Source organism: Kogia breviceps, chromosome 1, assembly GCF_026419965.1.
Source record: "Kogia breviceps isolate mKogBre1 chromosome 1, mKogBre1 haplotype 1, whole genome shotgun sequence".
In the NCBI taxonomy this organism is placed as follows: Eukaryota; Metazoa; Chordata; class Mammalia; order Artiodactyla; family Physeteridae; genus Kogia; species Kogia breviceps.
Window position 1 is genome coordinate 31,934,187 of NC_081310.1, and position 25,627 is coordinate 31,959,813.

The following is a 25,627-nucleotide window of genomic DNA, read 5'->3' on the forward strand; positions in this document are numbered from 1 at the left end:
TGATATGGCTTTCTTGTTTCTGAGTTTGCTTTTCCTGTTTCTCTCTGGTGAGAATTTATTCAGCCTTTAAAATCCACCTCAAATGCTACATCCTCTGTGCATCTTTTCCAGACACCTCACAGGCCAGTGGTTCTCAGAAGAGGGAGGTAGCTGTATTGAGGTACATCACAGTCAGTGGAGAAGCTTTTAACATAACATGTGTCTTTGAGAACCACTGTCCCTGTTGGCCTTACGGTTTCTCCTTTGTTTGACCTTCTCTTCAAGCACTGAAAAAAATTTAGTTCAGTACTTGCTTGCTTCACTGACTGGTAGACTCTGTGCTTCTTGAGAGTAAACTCTAGGTATTCTACATCTACAGCACATAGTAATTGCTCACTTAATGCATTTGTATTCTTTCCAACCTATGACATTCCAGAAACACTTCATGAGGATCTTGCTGAGAGAAAAATAGGGTGAAATGGTTCTGTCTTTTTCTTTTTAGTTTTCCCTCACTAGTGCTAAAGTAATTATTATGAGTTTGCTGAACTATAAGGGTAGCAGGATAAAATAGCTAAAATATCAGGAAGGGTGTTCATAAGGTTGACTTGAGACAAAACCCTGAAATGAGGGGCTGCATTTGGGTGCTCTCACCATGCTCTTCTCCCACTCTCATCCTAATTGTCTAATACTTGTTTCCTTCTCTCACACTATTGGCCTCCCATCTGGATTTTTTTCCTTTTCTTCCTTCACCCTCATTTTTCTTGTGCTCCTGTCCTTCCGTTTCTCCCTTTTGTGGGCTGTTCTCATAAGAACTCTTCCAAACACTTTGCAGAATTTATTGGGCAACCAGTAAGTGGCAGACAGCGTTCTGGGCCAAGGTAGCCAAGTGGAGCCAGCTCAGAACAGCACTTCAGAGTCTGGATGAGGAACTTGACAATTTTTATTGATAAATCGAGGGATATTTTGTTTACAAAGGCAAAACCCCATTCATTTGTGCTCCAGGTAGTGGGAAAGAGTTTCCAGTTCCCAATCCTTCTTAAACCAAAACAGGGGGCTCCTAAGAGGAGATTCAGACAAGATGGAGATTTCTTTTTAAGCTAGTAGATTTCTCAATATGCACACATAAATTATCTGACCCAGGCAAAGGACAGGCCTTGGAGACAGGGCAAGGGGAGAGATGTGTTCTATCTGAACGACTGAATCAGAAGTCTCTCCCCATCGTAGCTCTCGTTCTTTTTTCTTTTTCTTTTTTTTTTTTTTTTTTTTTTTTTTTTAATTTTGTAAACGAACTGCTTCTTTTCTTTTAGGTGAGGCTCAGAGAAACCGGGAAAAGCTGAAACAGGCGAAGACAGAGCATGAATAGGTCTGGAGGACTGGACCCTTATAGAGGCAGAGGAGACACTGGCGGTGGGGCGGGTGGGTCAGGACAGACCAGCGGACAGCCACGCAGGCAGGCAAGCAAAGGGCTTGGCGGCGGTCGCCTCGGACAGCCGGGGATCTCCAGCGCCGGCATAAGGAGCCTGGGTGGGACCGAAAAGGCGGGGCCCCTCCTGGAGAGAGGGAGTGATGGACAGTCGGTGCCTTCCAATCGAGTCCTTCAAAGTGCGCAGGGCAGGCCAATGAGCGGACAGCTGGGGCCGGCGCGGGGCCGAGGTCTGGGCCGAGGGCTGGCTGGCAGCGGCTGGGGCCGCGAGCGGGGATCGCGGCGTGGAGGTGCTAGCAGACGCGGGCGGCGGCGAGTCGGGAGCCCCCGGGCCGGAGCCGAGCTAACCGCAGTGGGGACCGGGGCCCAGAGCCGCGGCGGCTGAGGCCGGAGGATGATGGCAGCGCCCGCTGGGGCCGGGGCACTGATTGCATCCCCAGACCGCAGGCGCTGGCTGTGGTCGGTGCTTGCGGTGGCGCTCGGACTCTGTGAGTGAAGCAGGGATGGCGGGGGCGGCGGGGCCAGGTGGCGGGCCCTGAGCGCGCGGGGCGCCGAGGTGGGGTGGGGGCGCGGCCTGCACGCCCTGGGGCCCGGGGAACGGAGCCGGCGGGCCCCGCGGCGGGCTGGAGAGGCGCGGAGCCTCTTTCTTCTTCCTGGGTCCCTGCGTGTGGAGGAGGCGGGGAGAACTCCCTACCTTGCTCATTCCTGGGGGGCTGTCTGGGGAGCGGGCCTGGCGGGAGGCCTCATTGCGCCCTCGCTGAGTCGCCCACCGTCTCCGCCTGGAGACTCTGGGTCGCCCAAGCCCGCTTGGGATTCCGGTTCAGGAACCCGGGCTTCTGGCGTTCTCCACCTTTGGGAGGTGGCGGAAGGTTGCAGGGTTTTCATTCGTAGGGCCTTTGTTGATTGTTTCCCTTTTAAGCGACTGTTTTGTTTTACCTTGTTAGTTCCATTTCCAGTGCTCTCCAACCCATTTTTTAAGCCTCTGAGATAGAAGGGTCCCGGAGTCTGATTTGTCTCATCTCTGTAGTCTGCAGAGCACCAGGAAGAAATTTACATTACTTCTGTGTTAGGATGCAAAGAGCTGGGAATACCACTGGAGTGACCTGGCTTAAAAGAGTTTGGTCCAATCCATAATAATTAGTCATAGTCACCGTAGTTTGACAAGACATAGGACATTAAAAGGCTCATTTTTCTTTTAAAAAAAATCACTTTTTTTCCTTGCCAGATTTCATGAGTGAGACATAAAGTAAACCTCAGGCTGGATTTATTGAATTGGATGAGTTGCTTTACGGACATCTGCAGTGGTGTCTGCCACAGGACTTTTTTTGTGTGTGTTGTTCAAAGCAGAGTACTTGTTGTTGTCTCAGAATGTGGGTAAGTAATGGTTATAAAGAGAGCCAACTCCTAAAAAACCACGGAGACTTGTTCATTTCTTTTGTTTTGCAAAATGTCAGTTGCATGACAGTATCTGAACATGAGTATACTCAGTAATTACTTTCATGGAAAAGTTCTTAATGTAATCTTTGGAGCCAGGAAAAATACCATTTAATGAATGATTCCAGGAGCTGTAAAGTATAAACGTGAAAGTCCCCCCACCCTCTGGAGGTTGATAGATGAATATATACTTTGTATATATAAGACAATCCATTCTGTATAAATGTCTCTTCTGAGGGGGAAAAAAATGATTAAAAGCATGGGGGTTTTTTGGTGGTGGTGGTGATGGTGGTAATATTCATGTTTTAAGTGAAGAAGTAGGAAATAGCTTAAAACTAAGGTGTATCAGAAATCTTGTGTGTTCAGACATAATTATTACGCATGAGAGGCAGACACCCATCTTTATTGAGGACAAAAGCAGTCAGAGTAATCTTAATTAAACTCAAGGTATTAAAAAGTAGCAGAACTGAAAAACTGAATATTAATGGATACTAATACAAAAAGATCATCAGAATTACATCTATACACACCTTGGACATACGTAGCTCTTCCGTAATGAAAGATGAATGCTGATACCTGAAAGTCAGCAGCTGATGTTATTGGTTAATTTTAGAAAACTATCAAATGTTTCTTCTTTCAAGCTACCTTTTCTTGTCATGATTACTGTACATAGCAGTTCACGTTTGACAGAAAGTCTTCCCAAGTTTGATCTAGATACAGTTATTCAGCAAACATTTACTAAGCATTTTTTAAGTATTAAGCACCAAAAAGTATTTTAGGAAGGACAATCCCTGACCTCACATAATTTATAGTTCAGTGGGAGAAACGAAGTGTGATAAACAATATGAGAAGTCTTCATTAATGATTTGCTGTGAGAGCACTAAGGAGAGTCATCATCTCAGACCGAAGTTCAGGCTGCTAGAGAAATGGATGCTTAAGCTAAGTAGGTGTTGGGGAGAAAACAGTATAGGCAGAGTCATGAATGAACCTGTTGGTAGGTCAGTGTTGTGAGAGGTTGGAGGGTGTATAGGAGAGATGGTGGGAATTGAGGCAGGAGAGCCAGCCAGAGGCACTAACTCCTAAAGGACCTTGTTTGCCATTCATAAGGCTGAATTTTATCCTAAGGGCTGTGGGGAGCCTGTGAAGGATTTCTGTGTCTATCGAGATGTGAAGTGTGGGATAGAATGGTGTGAGGCTGAAGAAACCAGAGGGTTATTGTAACAATCCAGCGGAGGAGGATTGAAGACCTGAATTAAAAACAGTGGGATATGAAGAGAGGACATATCCATGAGCTTGTTAGAAAGTAAATTTGGTGGGGCTTGGAAATCAATTTGATGTGGGCTTGAGGGAGAGGAGTGTAAGATGATCCTAAGGTTTTGAGCTTGGAAAGCTGGGCATAGTTTTGGAAAGTAGGGCTTTTCACAGATGGAGATTATGGGTGAGGGGAAAGGAGTGTTGGAAGAGGATGGTAAAGTTACTTTCGGCTACGTTGAGTTTAAGGTGCTGCTGATATATCTCAGTGGAAATGGGACGTTTGGGTAGATAGTTTTAGAGGTGAGGAGAAAGTTCTGGTAGGAAATAGAGAGCTGGGAGGCTTTATGTGGGTAGTAGTTAAAGCTATGGATTGCTTGGAGGAGATCAGCAAGGAAGAGTGTATTGAAGGAAATAGCAAAAGGCCAAGGACAGAGTCTTGGGGTATACAGAACCTGACAAGGAGGCTCGTTGAGTAAATGAAGACCAGAAGAGTGTGATGTCTGGGAAACTGAGAGAGAGTGAAGTTTTTAAGGAAGAAGTTTTAACTGTGTCAGATAAAGAGAGAGTGACTACTTCAAGGATTCACTGAATGTGGCAATTGGAATGTCTTTGGTAACCCTTAGGTAGGAATGAACACACAGTATATGAAGAATAAATCTCAGTAATTTGCATCACCCATTTCAGTAAATTTGCATCACCCATCCATCTAACTGCTCAACCCAGAAACCTAGGATCCGCCCTTGATAATGCCCTGTCCTTCACTCCCCACGTCCAATCAGTTCTCCCATCTCCAAAATACATCTAGGAATCAACCACTTCTTTTTTTTTTTTCTTCTCTCACCCACTTTTTTTCTATCTGTGGTCCACTTCTAGCATTTTAGTCGAAATCACTCTCATTTCTTGCCTGTGATACTGTGATAGCCTCCCAGCTTGTCTCCCCATTGTCCCCTCTTGCCTCTTTTTAGTCCATTCTTCACACAACTGCAAGAATAACTTTATAAAAATGCAAATCAGATCACGTTGCTTTCTCGTTTAAAATTCTTAATGGCTTCCCGTTGCACACCGAATGACATCCCAACTTCTCCCCATGACCTATAGTTGTCTATGTGATCTGGTTTCTGCCCACCTCTCTGACTTCAACTTGTGCCCCTTGCTCACTATATTCAAGCCATGCTGCCATCTTTCTGCTCTTAGACACTCATTCCCACCCCAGGTCCTTTGCACTTGCTTTTCCTGCTGCCTGGTGTGCTCTTTCCCCAAAACTGCCCAGAGTTGTCTCCTTTTCATCAGTGAGGTCTTAGCTTAAATGTCACTTCCTCAGAGAGGCCTTCTCCCACCACCCTATCCAGCAGGGTCCCCTGTTATCATTTCATGGCCCTTTATGTCCTTATTGTAATTCCTCACTATTTGGTGGTTCTTCTCTTTTCTCCTCCACTAGAATCCAGGACAGAGATAGTGTTGGTCTTGTTTATAGAAGTATCCCTAGTGCTTAGCGTAGTGGATATGATAGATGCTAATAAATATTTGTCAATGGCAAGGAGGCGTAGGCGTGTCTTGATAACAGTTGGTTAGTAGTTTGCCACACGTAGTTAGGATTTAGCCTGGCACATAGTAGGTATCCAAGAAATGTTTGTTGAAAGAAGGAATATTTTTTCCAAGTGTGATTTTTATACGTTATCTGATAATTTTCGCTCTTTGAGTACTGTTTCATATTTCTTCAGAAATGTATGGAATGAATTAACATTCTTCAACCACTTTAAGCACTATAGTTTTGGAATTACTACTTATTATATACCAAAATTGTTTTATCATGTTTGTTGTAGTATCTAAGTGTTTTATCAGTAAAACTTTTATATTTTTTGATGCTTGTTGACCAAATGTAGACTTCAAAGTACTACCCCTGTAGTTGAAAGGCCACTAATCTAATTACCAGTTCCCACAGCCTTTTACTCCTTATTTACTAGTTGAGATAATAAAACATTTTTTTAATATTCTACCATTCATTTTTACCGTAACTCCAAGATATTCACTAGGCTCAGAAGCTGCCAAAAAAAGAAATAAAGACACTATTAAGTGAAAGAGAGATATGTGTGAAAAGTATATAAAGTCTTTATTCACTTATTCAACCAAATGAACACCTACTGGGTGCCAGGCACTGTTTTAGCTACCATGAATGCAGCAGGGAGCCTAGATTCTAGTGGGAGGTGACAGACTATTCAAATAAATAATGAACACCAAAGGACGGTTTAAATTCCTGACAGTCACCACATTTAAGATATTCACCTATTGTGAAAGGTTGCAGTAAAAAAAAAAAGAAAAGAGGGAGAGGGAATACTATTAGCATTACAAAATAGATGTTTTTTAAAAACTTACAAAGGAGCCATTGTGGGATTTCATTAATGGTTGATCTTTCCTACTGAGTTTAAAATGTGATTTAATTGGGAAAAACATAATCTACACAGTTTTTCAGAAATATTGCTGCCTCCCCTCCACCTAGTTAATGCTGGTCTGCCTGCTAAATATTTCTCACATTCCTTTCTATCACCACTGAGGCTGATATAGTGCGGTCACAATCACATTTCTCCTGGATGATTAGAATCTTTTAACTGGAGCCCAGTTGTGTTTTTATTGAATTGTCTCTTTATCTGAGAATTTGGATTCTCTGTGTAGGACATGCATCTCACGTGTACCTAAACCTTGCAAAGATTTTAATCTTGCTAAGACCATTGGTGTCATTTTAAAAAAGAGAATAAATGGTTTGCTTTGACATGGAATTCATTATAGGTTAGTTTGGTCTTTAGCCTCCATCAAAGGAAATTTAATTATTAGAAGAACTAAAAGCATTGCCTGAGGTCTCAAGTATCAGATGGCTCTGGGTCTCAATCCCTAAGGCTGGTGAGATATGAAGGCTTCATATATCTTGAGTGATAGTCCTTTCTTCCTTTTCTTTTCCACTCTTTGCCAAGTGCTTGACATTAGCAATGCCCTAGAGTCTAGAGTAAAGTCATCGGAATTTTGGCTGCTAAGAAGGTAGAGGTCAGTTGGCTTTGTGACCATTTGTAGTGCCTGAATTGAGAAATTGCATTTGTCTCCTGGGACCTTTATATCTTTGCCCTTAAACCTCTTTATTTATTTGTTATCTTTTTGAATGCATGTGGGCTGCTGTAATTTTTTATTCACTTATAATTTTCCCTTGGTCCCATTAGGCCTTTATGAAAAGGATAATTTCATTGATAAATTCTTCTTCAGTGATTTATTCTTTTTTTTTTCCCTTCCAGACTCAAAGTCTCTTTAGAAATTGTGATCCTTTGTAATACCTTTGATCTACTGTCAGGGCCTGTGGCTTGAATAGTTTTCTAACAACTGTGATATGTTGTCCCCAGTTCTTAGGTTTAACTAATTGGCATTAGAGATGCAGTATGTCTTTGTTGAGCCTGGGTTATTTATTATTATAGATAAGATTGCCCCTTAGAATGAAATCCCTGACTTGAGTTTGTTAGTACCGTGCTGTAACCAACTGAGCAAATGTCAATGAATTTGCAATGAACATTTTCTGTACTGAGACTCTGATATTCTACTTTGGGATCTGGGGAGTTCGTTATGTGCAATTTAAAACCATTTAAAAAATGCTTTTATCAGAATTAGGAAATGTCTTCTTTTCTCTCCAGACATTAAAGAACCCAGTGTGCAGTTATGTAAGTTTAACGTAATCCTGTGCTTCTTCCAGATAACACTTTAAAAGATGAAGGTGCTATATTGTAAACTAAGCTTCAGTAAGAACTTATATGACCCTGTGCCAGACAGTTTCCTACAGTTACATCCAGGTCATAATTGCTATTTACCTTCCTCTGAAGGGTGTTGCTAGGAAACATAAGCAAAGGACTCAGCTTCCTAAGAGAAAAATGTGTTAAAATGCAAATATTTGAAATCTCCTAAATGGTAAGAAGGGCAGAGAGAAAGTGAGTGAGTAGTTAGGGAGAAGTTTTGAATTAATTAACTCACATTTAATCTATCTATCTGTCCAGATATAGATACAGATTTTATATATCTATATCTATATCTATATATCTTCATATATATCTTTTTCTTTTCAGCCAGGTATAACTTAGAAGTTTGGATATAAAACTAGGTTCATGTTATTTCTTTTGTTCTGCCCTCATTTATTGAGTGTGTACCATGTGCCAGGCCTTTGCTAATCAATTTATATCCATTATCTCATCTGCTCCTTACAACTCTGTGTGATAATTATTATTTTTATTAATTTTACAGATGAGGAAACTCAGAATCAGACAGGTTGTGTAACTTCTGCAAAATCACATAGCTAATATATGGTAGAGTTGGGACTCAAAACTCCCAAAGCATATATTTGCAGCCACTCTGCATTACTATAGAATTTCTCCTTCAAAGATTCTAACCACTTTTTCGGCTTCCAGGATGTCTTTGCATATTTGCAAAGAGTCTTTTAACTGTCCCAGGGCATCCACCGATGTCCTTGTCTCTGTGGTCATGTTTGTGCTGAGAACCCCATGCCTTGATACTGCTGGCTCCACCCTAGAGGGATGAAGCTGGGTGTTGAAGCCCTCCTCACTAACGATGCAAAATCGTGCTCTGACTGCTCCTCGGGGATTGTTAAGGGTGTGGTTCTTGTAGTTTCTCACTCTGATACTGCTCCTTCTGGCGAGGACACAGCATGAATCCATTTATCCAAGTGTCTGACACCGTATGAGGCTCAGAAAGGTTTCTTAGCCTTCATCAGGAGGCACTACATGTTGACAAGCCGCTGAACCTTCCCTCTTCACTTGGGCTGAGTTCTCCCTGGAGGCTGTGCAGATCCTTCTGCAGTTAGACTCCTGGCAGGCTTGCCCTACAGGATGTCCAGACAGGCTCAGGGTGTTCAAACCAGAGGCTTCTCACCGGTGCCTTTCCCTGGCCCCTCCACCCCATTGGAAGAGCTTCTGTGGCCCTGCTGCCTTGCTGCCGACCTTGAGCAGAAGTTCCTGCCCTTGCCCCTTAACTAGTAGGGGCTTTCAGTCTTGATCACTTTCAGCTGTTTGGAATTTAATTCCTCCCTCCCCCCAACCCAACCCCCCTACCCCCCACCCACCAACCCTGCCCAGTGGCTGCAAGTATAGAAGAACCCCCCAGTAAGGCTTACTGAACTTTGAACACTAGAGAAATTAGAAAATATTTCAGTAATAAGCAGAGGTGATGCTGATTTGTATATGGATTTCAGAACAGAAAATGCTGAGGGGCAATTTCTCATTCTCATTTCAGATTATAGGTCCACAGTCTCTTACCAGCAATTCCAAAATCCCAAAAGCTCTAAAATTGAAAGTTTTTTCCTGAGTTTGATACAAACTCTTTTTAAAAAAAATTTATTTATTTTTGGCTGCGATGGGTCTTCGTGGCTGCGCGCAGGCTTTTTCTAGTAGCGGCGAGTGGGCTTAGTTGCTCTGTGGCATGTTGGGTTTTTCCTGGACCAGGGCTTGAACCCGTATCCCCTGCATTGGCAGGCAGATTCTTAACCACCGTGTCACCAGAGAAGTCCCAATACAATCTCTTTTGGCTGCAAAATTTGACCTGAACTAATGAGAGACTGTTTTCAATTGTGATCTACTTGGTAAGACTAATTATATGTTTCAATACAGAAATACTTATGTGTTTGTTTATGGGATGCTTCCCTATACCCGGCTGGGGCTGTTATATAATATATAGTATATACATTGTATTAATTTTCTGAAATCTGAAAAATTCTACCTTCTGAAACACATCTAATACATAAAGCTAATGGCTTGCTACTTAACCGCCTTTAATCTCCTTTCTTAATATATGCTAATTTGGGGCTTCCCTGGTGGCGCTGTGGTTGAGAGTCCGCCTGTCAGTGCAGGGGACACGGGTTTGTGCCCCAGTCCAGGAAGATCCCACATGCCGCGGAGTGGCTGGGCCCGTGAGCCATGGCCACTGAGCCTGCACGTCTGGAGCCTGTGCTCCACAATGGGAGAATGGGAGAGGCCACAACAGTGAGAGGCCCGCTTACCACAAAAAAAAAAAAAAAAAAAAAAAAAAAAAAATATATATATATATATATATATATATATGCTAATTTGGACTCGGCCTCCTCTTTACTCAAGGGGTTCTAGATCTGTAAACAGGTGCAAGTCTAGGAATTGATGGAGGAGATATGACTTTTTGTTTTTATGATTCAAGTTAGACTTTTGTTCACATGACCTATAACTTTTCTGCTTATATAGATCAAGTAAGAATTTAGTTGGCTGCCCATCTATATCATTTCCAGGAGCACTGTGATCAACTAACCAACGTTGCATGTCCCTGTGAGTCAGACTATTCTGGCTGCTGCTCTCCCTCTGTTGTCCATTGTGGTAACTATACTTGCCTTGCCTTTGACAGCTGAGTGCCGCCACTTCCCCTGACATTCCAGGATCCAGTTCCTTCCATTGCATTTAGGAAGCATCACATCAGTGTTAACAATTCCCTCTGTAAGTTCTGGCTTACAGAGAAGAGTTGTCCCAGGGCTCTTCAAAGATGCTGGGGCTCCTGTCACAAATTTATTTCTCATAGTTATGCTGAAAGGCATGTCTTCTGGACCTTCTCAGGGTGGATGATTGTGTCTTAAATGACAAATCCACTCTAACTTTCCAATCTCCCTGAACCTTCATTAAATCCCTTCCCCCTAGGGACTTCCCTGGTGGCGCAGTAGTTGGGAATTTGCCTGCCAGTGCAGGGGACATGGGTTCGAGCCCTGGTCCAGGAAGATCCCTCATGCCATGGAGCAACTAAGCCCGTGCACCACATCTACTGAGCCTGTGCTCTAGAGCCCGCGAGCCACAACGACTGAGCCCGTGTGCCACAACTACTGATGCCTGCATGCCTAGAGCCCATGCTCCACACCAAGAGAAGCCACCACGATGAGAAGCCCACACAGTGTAATGAAGAGTAGCCTCCGCTCGCCACAGCTAGAGAAAGCCTGCATGCAGCAACAAAGACCCAATGCAACCAAAATAAATAAATAAAGTAATTAATTAAAAAAAAATCCTTTCCTCTACATTAAGCCAAGGCAGGTCTGGCATTCCAAGTTCATTCACTGTGGGCCACTTTGGTGGTACGTGGGCCTCTCACCGCTGTGGCCTCTCCCGTTGCAGAGCACAGGCTCCGGACGCGCAGGCTCAGCGGCCATGGCTCACGGGCCCAGCCGCTCTGCGGCATGTGGGATCTTCCTGAACCGGGGCACGAACCCGCGTCCCCTGCATCGGCAGGCAGACTCTCAACCACTGCGCCACCAGGGAAGCCCAACTGTGGGCCACTTTTGGTCCATGTTTTAGCCAAGGAACCAAAACAAACTGTTAGAGCTCTTTCTAATGCCCTGAGTTGAGCATTAAATGCAGAATATCTGTTTTAATGGGCTCTTATCGATCTATTTGGCCTGATTCAACTTTATGTTCCTTCCACCATTATCCCACATGCTTAGTATCCATTCCACACATATTCCCTGATTTCTGTCTGTGTGAATTAGAAAAATCAAGTAGTTGTTTTGGAGTGTAGCGCATCTCCTCCTGGGTCACACTTTGTACCTGTAGGGGCCTTCTATGACTTGAGTCTAGGGATAAGTCTAGAATCAAAGAGTGGGATGGGTGGTCGAGATAATCAGCAGTGTCTTTCAAGGCAGCTGCCCCAGGGGAGGCCATTAAGGTTTCCTCCGGCAAAGCAGGGTTAATCTCAGGCTGGGGTCTGCTTCTACTGGCAGAGAAGACTCTGATATTTCGGGGTTCAATGTCCCCAGCTTTATCAGGGGTCTTCCCACAGGGTCCCCACTCCTTCTCAGTCAGTGACCTCACTTTAACAGTAGACACCTGTGAAGTTTGGGATTCAAATTGCTTTGTAATTCAGCCGATCTCAGGATGAAATTCTGGATTTGATTTTTAGCAGTCTCAGCCCTGTGGCTGTAGGAGATAAGGGTCCTTTCAGGGTAGACATAGAAGTTTTCTGGTCATTTATGAGCACTTGAGCTGGGAATTTGAATCCTTGAGCTCATCCTTTCCCTACTTTGTCTAGTGACTTTAGGAGCAATTAACCAATATCATTATCCTCATTAGTTTGACAAAAATGTTCAAAGGTATTATATACATGGTCATCCAGAACCTTGCCTTTTGTAAGTGTTTGATTAGGAGTATTCACTGGTGATGCTTTGCGTATCTCTGTGGCCGCATTTTGCCATGGGCTATCAGTGCTCTCTACTACTGGAAATAGTCATTAGTGTCTTTAAATGTCATCAGAGTGGAGAGCCAGTTCCAGAAACCCCAGAACCAATTCAGAAAACTCATCCTTAAGATTCTCTTCTTCTAGAACCATTCTTGGTACCAAAATCTGTATTAGTCAGAATTCTCCATAAAACCAGAACCAGCAGGATAAATGGATGGATGGATGGATGGATGGATGGATGGATGGATGGATGGATAGATAGACAGATAGATAGATAGATATTTTAAGGGAATGACTCACACAACGGTGGAGGCTTGGTAAGTCTAAAATCTGCAGGATAGGCAGGAAGGCTGGACATTTAAGGAAGTAGTATAGTTGGAGTCTAAAGGCAGTCTGCTGGTAGAATTCTTTCTCATAGAGCTCAGTCTTTGTTTTTTAAGACCTTGAGCTGATTGGATGAGGCTCACCTAACATTAGGGAGGATAATCTGCTTTACTCAGAGTCTGCCAAATTCAATGGTAATCTCATCCCCAAACACACCTTCATAGAAACATCCACAACAGTCTTTCAACAAAGATGATTGGTCCAGCTGGTGGCCCAGCCAAGCTGACACATAAAATTAACTGCCACACCAGGAATGAATTATAAAAGATAAGCCATAAGTGGAGATCTCAAATTGTTGATTTCCCTTGATTGTAAGCAGTTCTCTCCCTTGCTGTATTTTAGCACTTCCCGTTCACATCTCAGGTCAGTGTGATCTGACCTCTGCCTCCTCTCACCTGGTTAATACTTTGATAAAGGTCACCTGAGGTTGCCAAACCAACTGACCTATCAATATTTCAGGTCTTTTCTTTCTGGACTATTTTGCTTCCTCGACATATTTGACCACCTTGATCTTATTTCCTTTGTCTTTGTGACATGACTTGTGATTCTCATCTCTCTTCCCTGTCTGCTCCAAGCATCCTCCCTCTGCCTGGGTCCCAACATTGATTTTAAGCTTCTGCTCTCAGCCATCTGCTAGGCTCATAACGTGCTTATCTTTGGTGACCTCATCCAATTTTGTTCTTTTTACTGCAATTCATATCTGGCAGGTAAGGCATTCGATAAAGTTTGTTAAATACATGGTGACTCCCAAATATATCTCCTGTTGTCTGAACTGCAGACTCTTACCCACTGCCCGTATCCATTTGAATGTCTAGAGGCACCTCAAACTTTGTATGTTCAAAACTCCACTCCATGTGTCTCTCCTTTCCAAACTCTGCCTCTGTTTCTCTCCAGTGGCCATTATTCTTGTTGTTTCCCACTGTCCCATTTGCCTTTCTCTCAGACAAAAACTTGAACATCATCTTAGAATCCTTCCTTTCCCTCACCCCACCTCCATGGGTTTAATCAGAGCCCTGCCAATGTTTACCTTCGATTTCTGAATCCACCCCTTGTTTTCCACTGCACTTGGACAAGTGCCAATCTTTTTAAGTCCAGATGACTGCAAGAGCATCCTAACTGGTCTCCCTAATGCTAGTCATGTTCTGCTCAGGTCCGCCCTCCCAGCTGTTGCCAGAGGGATCTCTCATGGGCAGCCTTAATTGTGCTACCCTCTGCTAAGACCCTCCATCCCTTCCCATAGTCTCCAGGGTAAGCTCAGGTCCTTAGCTTGATTCAGGTGTTCTGCCCTATCACCTGCCATTCCCATCCTTGCACTTTATTGATGGTTTGCAACATTTCTGCATGGTTCGCTATTTTGTCTCCTTGATTTTCTGTATGGTATGTTCACTCTCCCTCCTGATTACCCTTCTCCCAATTTATTTACTTGGCTACCCCTATTTAGCCTTTCTATCTCAAGTGCGAGCTCATCTGGCAGATATTCTGAGGCAAGGCCAAATGCCCTGCCTCTAAGCTTCTGCTCTGTCACTTCATCTAAAATTATCTCTTTATATGATTGTTTCTCTAAATGCAGAACTATGTCTTATTCATCTTTAGGTCTCCAATACGTAGCACACTACCTGGAACATGGTAAGTGTTTAGTAGATATTAGGTGAACTGTTCAGTTGAACCCCATGTAGGAACTATAAACATTAGAGCAGAGATTGAGTGAAAATAAGGAGGTAGGTCCTTCTGGAACTTGGAATCTCAAGATGCAGGGAGCAGTCAGATGTCAGTTTTGTAGTTCAGACATTGGATTTGACAGTGATATGACTCAGGGGGGAAACCGGCTAACCAAGCTCTCAAGGGCATTGTATCTAGTAAGAACATCATGTCAGCTTATTGATTTTCAGTGAGCATTATAAATGCTGGGGTGCTAGAATGTTTAAGTGGATTGAGTTGTTAATGTATTTTTCTCCCTGTCCAAAGACAGACTATCCTCACAAGATTGCCCAGGGATTATGGGATCAACTCAATGGATGTTTATTGAATGACCATGATGGCTGTAATCGTCAAGCCATGATAGCCTGAAACGGCCCTCTCTCCGTGGTAGGTGTATAAGTGGCAGATACATTGGATTGGTTAAGTCATCCTCTTCACTGGAGAGTGCTGTCACATACTGACAATGACACTTTAGACATGAGGAGACAGCCTAGAAACCTTCATTGGAAACCTTGATAGTTTCCTGCATCTTGAGAGTTTTCCTAGACAGAGAGAGAGCCTGTCGTATAGAGTGGATTCTCTCTACAGATGACTAACATCATCTTTTGAGTGTTGATACTTCTTTCAAAATTCGTAGACCTTCTTTTTTTTTTTTTTTCTTTAAGTAATCATTTCTATACCAGATTTCAAGGTACATAATATACTAATGTTGAATGGGAAGAACATTGGACTTACTAATCAGAGTACACAGTGAACACAACAGTGAACACCCATGTCAATTAACAATGCAATGGCACAAAATAAAATGAGCATCCAACCGCTGACTCCATTATTTGCTGGTCTCCATTGCTCTAGTGTGTATTCTCCCTACTGTTTATAGCTGAAAATACATTATTTCTTCCCTGTATGTTTATTCTTTCTCGGTTCTTCCACTAGAGTATAAATCTCTGCTAAGGCCCAGAAAGTGCCTGGGACATAGTGGGAACCCAGTAAGTGTTTGTTGAATATATTTGTTGGGGGTGGGCAGAGTGTTGCTACAGTACTTTATTAAAGTTGGTTAGTTGAAAGTTTTGAAATAAAAGAGCTTTTTGAATTTTTAAATAAAACTCTCTAAAACTCTAAGGTATAAGTTACCTTATACAGCTGTGGAAATTGAGCTCTCGAATTCTCAGTAGGTGCCGCCTTCCCATAAGCATTGCCATGACACCCTAAGAAGCCCCAGGGAGCCCATTAAGCAGCTGTATACCTGGAGAATGCAGCCAGAGAACTTGTTTGTCCCTTACTCTCGGAGAGCATCTGGATTTACCCTTTCATTCTTCATATCCCCATTGACCACAGTCACCTGTGGGAGGTCCCTGGGTGCATGCTGTCTCTTGAGGAGTTGTTTCTTACTACTGTGAACATCTACTGTGGCCATCTCTCTTACCCTTTTGTCTTCTCTGAGACTCGTCACCACCAGAACATGCACCAACTCCAAAATCTCATCCTGCTCTTCAAGTGCGACCTCCTTCTTACAGTCTCACTGCAGCCCTTTCTGGAACTCATTAAGACGTATGATTCTTTCCAACTCTCTTATTTACATTAGTCACTTCCTTTCTGCTCCTCTCTCTGTCTCCAGCTTGGAGTCCATGGTCCATTGTTGTAATCACTCCCTTTCAAATACTCCTACTTCCCTTGCCCTTCTGTCCCTCCATTGAAATCAGCTGGCCAACCCCCAACCCTATCATCTCTTTTCATCTCCTCGAGGATCTGTTGCTTTAGTCATTGCCTCTCTTTGGATCATTCTTAGGACAATGCAAACAAACTCTAGAATTTCTAATCTTTAAAAGTCCTTTCTTGGTGCCATAGTCTCCTTAGCTACATTTCTGAAGAGTTGTCTGTACTCCTGTCTTTGTGCACCTCCCTGCCCTTCCCACCCGTTCTCACAGGCTGCCCCCTCCACACCGCTGAAACTTCTCACGTCAGGGTCACCAGTGCACCCCAAGTTGCCAGACTCTATCTAGATCCCTTCCTGTAGTCATCGTCTGAGACCCCCTGCCATTCCTCTTCTCTTTTCTTTCCAGACACCCCGTTCTCTAGTTTTCTTCCCTTCTCACAGTCTGCTCCCTTTCATCCACCTTTGGCAGGGTCTTCCTTCTGTCCACATATGACCTTACAGGGTCTGGTGTTCCTCCAGACTTAGGCCTGACCCTCATCTTTCACTACATTATTTTCTGAGGTGATGGCATTTTCTTCTGTGGTTTTCAATGCTGTACCACCTGCATGCTGGTAACTTCAGAAATTTACGCACAGCCCAGACCTCTTAGTTTCAGACCTGCGTATCCAGTTCCCTACTTGACTCCATTTGGAGGTCTCACAGGCATCGCAAACTTAACATTTCCAAAAATGCAGGTTGATTTCTATTCCTTCTCCCTAGTTAAATCTCTAGCTCTGTAAGCACTTTACTTATTCAGTTGCTCAGGCCAGAAACTCAGGAGTTATTCTTGGTGTATTCTTTTTCTTCATTCCCATATTAAGCTGTCAGCAAGAAATCCTGTTGATTGTCCATTTCTCTTTCCATCTTCTTTTCTCAGGTCCAGGTCACCACCGCTCTATCCCAGAACTATTGCGGTAACTTCTTAGTGAATTTCCCTCCTGCTGCCCACATTCCCCTCCATTAGAACTATTTTAAAGTGCATGTCATTTTCCTGAAACATTTTAAAACCTGTTGGTCTGATCAAATTATTCTTGTTTCCATAATGTCAAAAGCCTGGAATATAAGCATAAGAGTGTATTGCTTAATTGTAGTATTATGGGCAGATATATTAATAGTAACTTTCAAATGAAAAAGATACTTTCCAACTTTTAAAATAAAGATACATGGATTGCCTTAAGGAATTTTGGTAAGGAGTCTGTTATCAGTCTACCTTAGTCAGAATAGATAGTTCCATTTTGTAATTAGAGCACAAACTCTAGATATGTCATTTTCTAGGTGGTGGTGGTAGTGGTAACTTTAAACCAATGTGTACTATGTTTGATATGATAGAGAGTTGTAAATGTGATAGAGGGATGTCTTTTTAAACTCATTCAGTTGATAGGTTTGTTGATAGGGTTTATCACTCAAAATCAGACACTTTGTGAGAACGTTCTGCAGATCTTTTTATGGCTGTTGGAGCCAGCTTCATAGGCAGGCAATCAGCACAGTCGCGCAGGACCTCGCACTCAAAGGACCTTATAACCAGCTTGGGGTTTACTGCTCTGAGGCCACCGTCTGGAAAGTCTTAATAATTTTATCTTTGAATATGTACTTTGTAAGTGAAGTCTGATGAGGCAGTGGGGTGTGCGTGGGGCTGAGAGCCTGAGCTCACATGGAAGCTTGCCTCCTGCAGCCTCCTTGCCTCCCAGGGATGGGTTTTTGGCCCACTGCTCTCCAGCCCCAGGTGCCTTGGGGTATCCTTGGGTGGAGCAGTGCGGTGACCATTCCCTTCCCCCTAGGCTGGCAGGACCCTGGTGAGTGTGGTAGGCAACTCAGCAGTGTCCTCTTACCCTCCTGATCCAAGTACCAAGCCCTCTCCCACCCCTGTCTTGGGCCCTGCACATTGTGTAGCTCCTGGCTGTGTAGGGTGACTGTTAGCAAGTACTATGGGAAGTTTCTGGACTAAAATCATATTGCTTATGCTTTATGGTCTGCAGTTGGCAGTGTGACCAGTCGTTTGCACTTTATACTGGAGCAATCCCAGAGTCATTCTCCAAGAGAAGTGCTGCTTTGCTTGCCAGGGGCATTCCCATGGCTCACCTCCCACCCATGGGTGAGATGGCCACAGATCTAGATGAGAGGTTTGATTTGGCACCTCAGTTTTTACAGTCAACCTGCTCTGTTCTTTGATCTGTCAAGAATGTGGATCTACCTTTGATAGTCAACACAGACCCACACTGGCAAAGAATATAACAGGAAATGTTTCGCCAAACAACTTTTATCAGGAGCCCAGTTAAGGGAAGTGATATTTGTAGAGGATTGTTCAAGTGATATGCAGTCCATTTATTTCTGTAGCTGTTCCACGTCCTGTCCTTGGTTTAGCTTTGTACTTGGACAGTCATGCTTTGGATCCTTACACAGTTGCTTTCTTTGAATCCTGTTGTAGTGTAATGTCATCAGCATTTTTTTAAGGGGTGTCAGGAGAGCCTGCTTTCTAAAACTCACTGTTGCGCTGCTCCAAGTTGTTCTTGAAGACAATGCCCCCTGCATTACTCAGGGTGCCCTACAGAAGGTATATGAGAAATCTTTCCTGGTGACGGTGGCCAGGAAAAGCTTTGTTTTAGCCAGTATATAGACCATACCTCCTGCATATATGTGTCCTGTTACCCTACCCCCGGTATTGATCTTTTAATGGATATTATCCTGATTCCATGTTTTATTTAATATTTACGTTCATACGTATTTTTAGGAAGCCACATCAGCTCCTTCATATAGCTAGGCAGAGTATAAATAAATGAAAGTAACGATGCCTCTTGCTTCCAGTAGTCAAGTCATAGTGTTTTATTTTCCATTGCTCTGATTCCGGTTAACTTGGCCTCTGTCTCTGCACTCTGCATGAACAACTGTTGACCATTATTTACTTAGAGATTACTTTAGAACACCTTTCATTTCAAGAAAAGTAGATCTCATGGAGGCGGAATGGGCAGCCTTTCTGGCTTCTACTTTCAGCACTGTTTATACCATTCTCAAAGCTAGCCAATCCACTAGCCTTGCTGTGTACACCTGGGGATCCTGACAACTGTGAAAGTGCTTGGCAGGTACAGTAGAGGACTGTGGGAATGACCTCTGCCCTCAAGGTGCTTAGAGGCCATTTGGAGAGACAATAATATGCATGAAATAAACGGGACTGACATTTTTAGACTCCTTACTAATGCAGTAGTTTTTCAGAGAAAAGAGAAGGCTATTGTCTATTTTGATAGATACTTTTTATAATCCAGAAGCATCACATTGCACAAATACACCTAAATGTTTTTTCAGCTGCTTATTTATTTATCAGATAGACATATGGAGCTTATCTTAGGACAGGTACTCTAATAAGCCCTTTATAAATATTAACTCATTTCATTGCCATAATAACCCTATGAGGTAGATACTATTATTAGAGTACATTTACAGTAGAAGCAGCTGAGGCATCAACAGGTTTTTGCCCAAGGTTATTTCATTATTCCTTGTTATTTCAGGTAGCTCTCTGGCTGCTATCATTGCAGACCACTGGAGCCACACTGGTGGTTTCCCAGGAAAAATTGTAGATATCTTGTAAAAAAAAAATTACCCTACTAGGGGGAGAAATTTTGAAGTGTAAGATAAATAAGATCCATTAGAAAGTATATCCGAACGAAGCCAAGAGGTTTTTTTTGTTTGTTTTTTGGTTTTTGGCCACACGGCTTGTGGGGCGTTAGTTCCCCAACCAGGGATCGAACCCTGTCCCACGGCACCAAAAGTGCCAAGTCCTAACCACTGGATTGCCAGGGAATTCCCCCCAAGAGTTCTGTAAGAACTTACACATCTACAGATGGGTTTTCCCACTTCCTCCCTCTGAAATAAGTTTACATATAGGCCTTAATAAAAGTCCTTATCAGGGCTACTTTACAATAGTGGGTGAACATTTGTATCCATTTATTTTTTTATTTTTTTAAAATTTAATTTTATTTATTTATTTTTTATTTTATTTTTTTTTTTGCGGTACGCGGCCCTCTCGCTGTTGTGGCCTCTCCCGTTGCGGAGCACAGGCTCCGGACGCGCAGGCTCAGCGGCCATGGCTCACGGGCCCAGCCGCTCCGCGGCATGTGGGATCTTCCCGGACCGGGGCACGAACCCGTGTCCCCTGCATCAGCAGGCGGACTCTCAACCACTGCGCCACCAGGGAAGCCCTGTATCCATTTATATCATTACATTTATTTACTTTAAATTGGGAGTGAAATCATAACAGAATAATATCTGCTACCATCAGTTCAAGAATAAATATTGCTGTGATCACTCCACAGAGGTGAGATGGACACCACAGCCCCACACCCCATATTTGGTTCAGACATAAGAATTGATGATGCCACATATGTACCAAGAAGGTATGAAGAGATCTGTTAGTCGTGTAATAAGGCTTTCTGGGAAGGGCAGGGCAGGCTTCTCAAGCTGGCCCAAAAGTGGCTTGAAAACACAGGGAAGTAAGTCTGGCTTTGCTTTTATTTTGATTAGATGATGGGGCCTGGGGTCAGAGCTCGCATCTGTGCTTCGGGGCCAGGGCTTGGTTTTAGCTTCCCATCTGCCCCAAAGGAGGGATCACCTGGGTTTTCTTATCAACTTCCCCTCAGGGAAGGGGATTGGAACATCTTGAAAGTTGTCAGCAAACATCAGATTCTCTATTACAAATATATTTTTAAGTGCTTATCGTTGTTTATATTGTGAGCCAAAAATGTTGTCTCTGTACTAAGTAAATACCATTAATCTAATGTTGCAAATGGAAGGTTCAGCACATTCTGTTAAGAATGTTTTTGGAACCCCGGATACAAGGGCATATCCTGTGTACTTTCAGAAACACTGAAAAATTTAACATCTCCAATATGTGTGGGTTAACAATGATGTTGAAGGGCTTCCCTGGTGGCACAGTGGTTAAGAATCCGCCTGCTAATTCAGGGAACACGGGTTCGAACCCCGGTCTGGGAAGATCCCATATGCCGTGGAGCTACTGAGCCTGCGCTCTGGAGCCCGCGAACCACAACTACTGAGCCCGTGCGCTACAACTACTGAAGCCCACGCACCCAGAGCCCCGTGCTCCGTAGCAAGAGAAGCCACCGCAATGAGAAGCCCCCACCACAACGAAGAGTAGCCCCCACTCGCTGCAACTAGAGAAAGCCTTGTGGTGCGCGTGCCTTTCACTGTTGTGGCCTCTCCCGTTGCGGAGCACAGGCTCTGGATGCACAGGCTCACGGGCCCAGCCGCTCCGCGGCATGTGGAATCTTCCCAGACCGGGGCACGAACCCGTGTCCCCTGCATAGGCAGGCGGACTCTCAATCACTGCGCCACCAGGGAAGCCCCATATGAGGCCTTTTGTATCCAGCTTTCACCTACCATGTTTTCAGGGTTCATCCGTAACATAGCATGTATTGATATTTTATTTCTTTCTATGTCTAAAAAATATTCCAGGGCTTCCCTGGTGGCGCAATGGTTGAGAATCCATCCACCTGCCGATGCAGAGGACATGGGTTCGTGCCCCAGTTTGGGAAGATCCCATATGCCGCGGAGCGGCTGGGCCCGTGAGCCATGGCCGCTGAGCCTGCGCGTCGGGAGCCTGTGCTCCGCAACGGGAGAGGCCACAGCAGTGAGAGGCCCGCGTACCACCACCACAACAACAAAAATTCCATTGTATGGATGTGCCACACTTCGTTTATCCACTCATCAGTTGATGGGCATGTTTTCAGTTCTCTTGGATATATACTTAGGAACTGCTAAGTCATATGGTAACCCTACGTTTAACCGTCGGAGGAACTGCCAGTCAAGTCCCTTAATAGACAGATGATTTGCGAATATTTTCTCCCATTCTATGGGTTGACTTTCTTGGTGGTATCCTTTGAGGCACAAAGGTTTTTAAATTTTGATCAAGTCCAATTTACGTATTGTTTCTTTTGTTGCTCATGCTTTTGATATCATACCTAAAAACTATGTTGTCTTCTAAGAATTTTATAGTTTTAGCTCTTACATAATGTCAGTGTACCTTTTGAGTTAATTTTTGTATATGGTGTGTCTACCTTTTGCTTTTTTCATTTAATGATATGTCTTGGAGATCCTTTCCTATCAGCACTAAAGAACTTCCTCATTCTTTCTTATGATACCAGGGTTTTCCATTGTACAGATATATCAAATTTGTTTAAGCAGTCCCCCCATTGATGGAAGTTTACATAAACATTTGGGTTTGGAAATTATTTCAAAATGTACTGTGGCTTGAAACGTTATTTCATACCAGCCTCCTCAAAATGGCAGTTTCAACCATTTGACAGACTTGTTCTAAGCAGTTCTTGCCATCCAGAAGCCTCTGAGTAATGCCAGCCCTCTGGGGAGAATGACCCTAAGGAATTATTTCAAGAGCTTTCCCTCCATTCGATGTTTACAGTAAGTCAGGAGGCAGAAGATTCTTTCAGTTATCTGAAAATATCTGTAAAAATACTTTTGGAGGAACAAGGTGCTCTAAAAATTTTGTTGTACATTTTTTTGTTTGTTTGTTTTGTTTTTTTGCTGTACGCGGGCCTCTCACCGTCGTGGCCTCTCCCATCGTGGGGCACAGCCTCCGAACGCGCAGGCCCAGCGGCCACGGCTCACGGGCCCAGCCGCTCCGCGGCACGTGGGATCCTCCCGGACCGGGGCACGAACCCGTGTCCCCTGCATCGGCAGGCGGACTCTCAACCGCTGCGCCACCGGGGAAGCCCTGCTGTACATTTTAAACTATAGTCGGTTACAGATGACTTAGTAGCATGTGTCCTCCTCTTACTGTTTTGTGGTATTGTTGTCTCTCGCGTACGTGAATGTAAGTGGGTAAAAATCTAAACTTTGGGCTATTCTGCCAGCCACTCAGTAAGCGATAGAGTATCCATAGATTTTGAAACGTGGGTTTTTTTTTTTTTTTTTTTTTTTAATAAAGAAGAAGGTTAGGGGAAAATCTTGAAATACACCAACACTTTGATAATCTGCAGAGGCTTATCTGGCCACTGGAAAGTAAGCAAAGAAAAGGCCAAGGGGCAGCTAAGATTAATATGACAAAGTCCATTCCTTCTAGTTCCTGAGTCTTACTTGTAACACAGTTCTTTTTTCTAATTAAAAAAAAAATTTAATTGAAGTATAGTTGATTTACAGCATTGTACCAATCTCTGCTGTACAGCAAAGTGACTCAAGTTTTAAACATATATACATTTTTTTTAATTTTTAAATTTTTAAAAATATTTATTTATTTATTTATCTGGCTGCGTCGACTCTTTCCTTGCAGCATGTGGGCTCTTTTTGTTGCGGCGGTGTGTGGGCTTCTCTATGTGGTGCCTGAGCTCAAGAGCACACAGGCTTAGTTGCCCTGCAGCCTGTGGGATCTTAGTTCCCCCACCAGGGATCAAACCTGCATCGCCTGCATTGGCAGACAGATTCTTAACCACTGGACTACCAGGGAAGTCCCTACATTCTTTTTTAATATTCTTTTCCATTATGGTTTATCCCAGGAGATTGGATATAGTTCCCTGTACTATACAGTAGGACCTTGTTGTTTATCCATTCCAAATGTAATAGTTTGCATCTACCAACCCCAAATTCCCAGTCCATCCCTCTCCCTCCCCCCTCCCCCCTCCCCTTTGGCAGCCACAAGTCTGATCTCAGTGTAACACATTTTTTATTAAGAGACTGTTTCCTCTTATTTATACACTGATCAAATTAGCATGATGTCACAAAAAGAACTTTGGAATTGCTCAAATCCTTTTTCTGTTCTTGATGATAATGGATACCTTCAATAAGTTACTTACCCTTTCTGGATTAGAGTCTTTTCATCTGTAAAATGAACATGAACTAGATGAGTTTCCAAGCCCATAATAGATTAGAGCAATTAATTAGGAGGTGAAATAGAGGATGCTGAAGGCAAACTGCTGCTGACAACTGATTACCTGATTGGAATGGTAATTGGAAGAAAATTAAAAGCATTTACAAAAGTTCAAAAATAATCATGGCTGGAGACAGCTAGGTAGGGGCAAATAGCCCTACATATCTGAGTGGCCCCAGAGGGCATCACTAAATTATATTATGTTCTTGATGTCCACACAAGTCCTGAGTTACCAAAGAGTTAGCCAGAAATTCAACAAAATAGTATATAATTTCTTTTCCATTTTTATTTTTATATAATTTTAGACTTACAGAAAAGTGGCAAAAGAATGCAAAGAATACCATCTACCCTTCAACCAGATTTCTCAAATGTCAACATTTTATTACATTTTCTTAATCCTCACGTGTGTATCTCTCAACTATGTGAGAGCAGCAGAAATGCTGGTCCTTTATCCTTAAATACTGTGTGTGTATATGTGTGTGTGTGCGTGCATGCGCGCACCTGCCTTTATCCTTAAATACTTTAATGTGTATTTCTTAAAGACTAAGGACAAGGGAACTCCCTGGTGCTCCAGTGGTTAGGACTCGACACTTTCATTGCTGTGGGCCAGGGTTCAATGCCTGGTTGGGGAACTAAGATCCCACAAACTGTGCCTTGCGGCCAAAAGAAAGAAAGACTAAGGACATCATCTTATATAACCACAGTGTAATTATCTGACTTTATTCAGGTGTTGCCAGTTGCCCCAATAATGTCCACCCTAGCAGAAGAAAATCCAGAATGGTGTGTTTCGTCCAGTTGTCGTGTCTCTTTAGTCACCTTTAGTCTGCAGCACTTGCTGAGTCTTTTTTCCCTTAATTTAAATTAGCATTCTTGAAGAATACAAACCAGTTATATAGTAGAATGTCCCTCCATCGGGTTTGTCTGATGATTCAGGTTATGCGCATTTGGCAGGAGTACTGCAGAAGTAATGTTCTGTTCTTCTCCGTGCATCATATAAGGAGACGTTCATTACCGATGGGTTCCATTATTGGTGACATTAACTTTGATCCTCAGTTAAGATGGTGTCTGCCATATTTCTCCACTGTAAAGGAACTATCTTTTCCCTTTTTAATTAATAGCTATCTTGTGGAGGAATGCTTCAAAACTACATAAATATTTTTTCTCTGCAAATCTTCACTCACTGTATTATTGTTTTATGAAGACAGAAGAAAAATAATACATTTTAGCAAGATTTTCATCAAAATGATTGTGGTGGTAGAAAAATAACTTCAAGGAACTTGTGGCAACCGTATGACAAATATGCTCATGTAGAATTCCTTATTATTAATTATTTAAAAGAAATTAGATATATGCAGTACTTAGTTTTAAAAAATGTCCCTCACATATCTAAAGTCAATTTGTAGGTGTATAAATGTAAAAATAATTTGGTTTCTTAGTAGTATCATTGCTTTTGAAAGATTTAGGGATGAGTCATTCCTGGAAGTTTTTCTCCTTTGTCCAGTGTTAGGGACAGAATGAACCAAACAAAAATTGTTTGAGAAAAAAAAAAAAATTGTTTGAGGAAAAAATTCTTCTAAACACCTCTCCTTTCCCTCCTTTTTCTGTGTTTCTTCACATCTCTGCCAAGAAGCCCACTTTTACCTTATTGCCCAGCTTA

The 25,627-nt window shown here is 43.0% G+C and overlaps 1 protein-coding gene across 1 annotated transcript in view; it reads left to right on the plus strand.

Annotated features, from left to right (window-relative positions):
- The first annotated feature begins 1,625 nt into the window (after positions 1-1,625).
- The window catches only part of MPZL1 (myelin protein zero like 1), a 60,418-nt gene continuing 36,416 nt past the window's right edge, over positions 1,626-25,627 (plus strand). Inside the window, exon 1 of the mRNA XM_059073490.2 lies at positions 1,626-1,890. Within this exon, the coding sequence (XP_058929473.1) occupies positions 1,797-1,890 (94 nt within the window). The 5' untranslated portion in view covers positions 1,626-1,796. The remainder of the gene's footprint in view (positions 1,891-25,627) is intronic.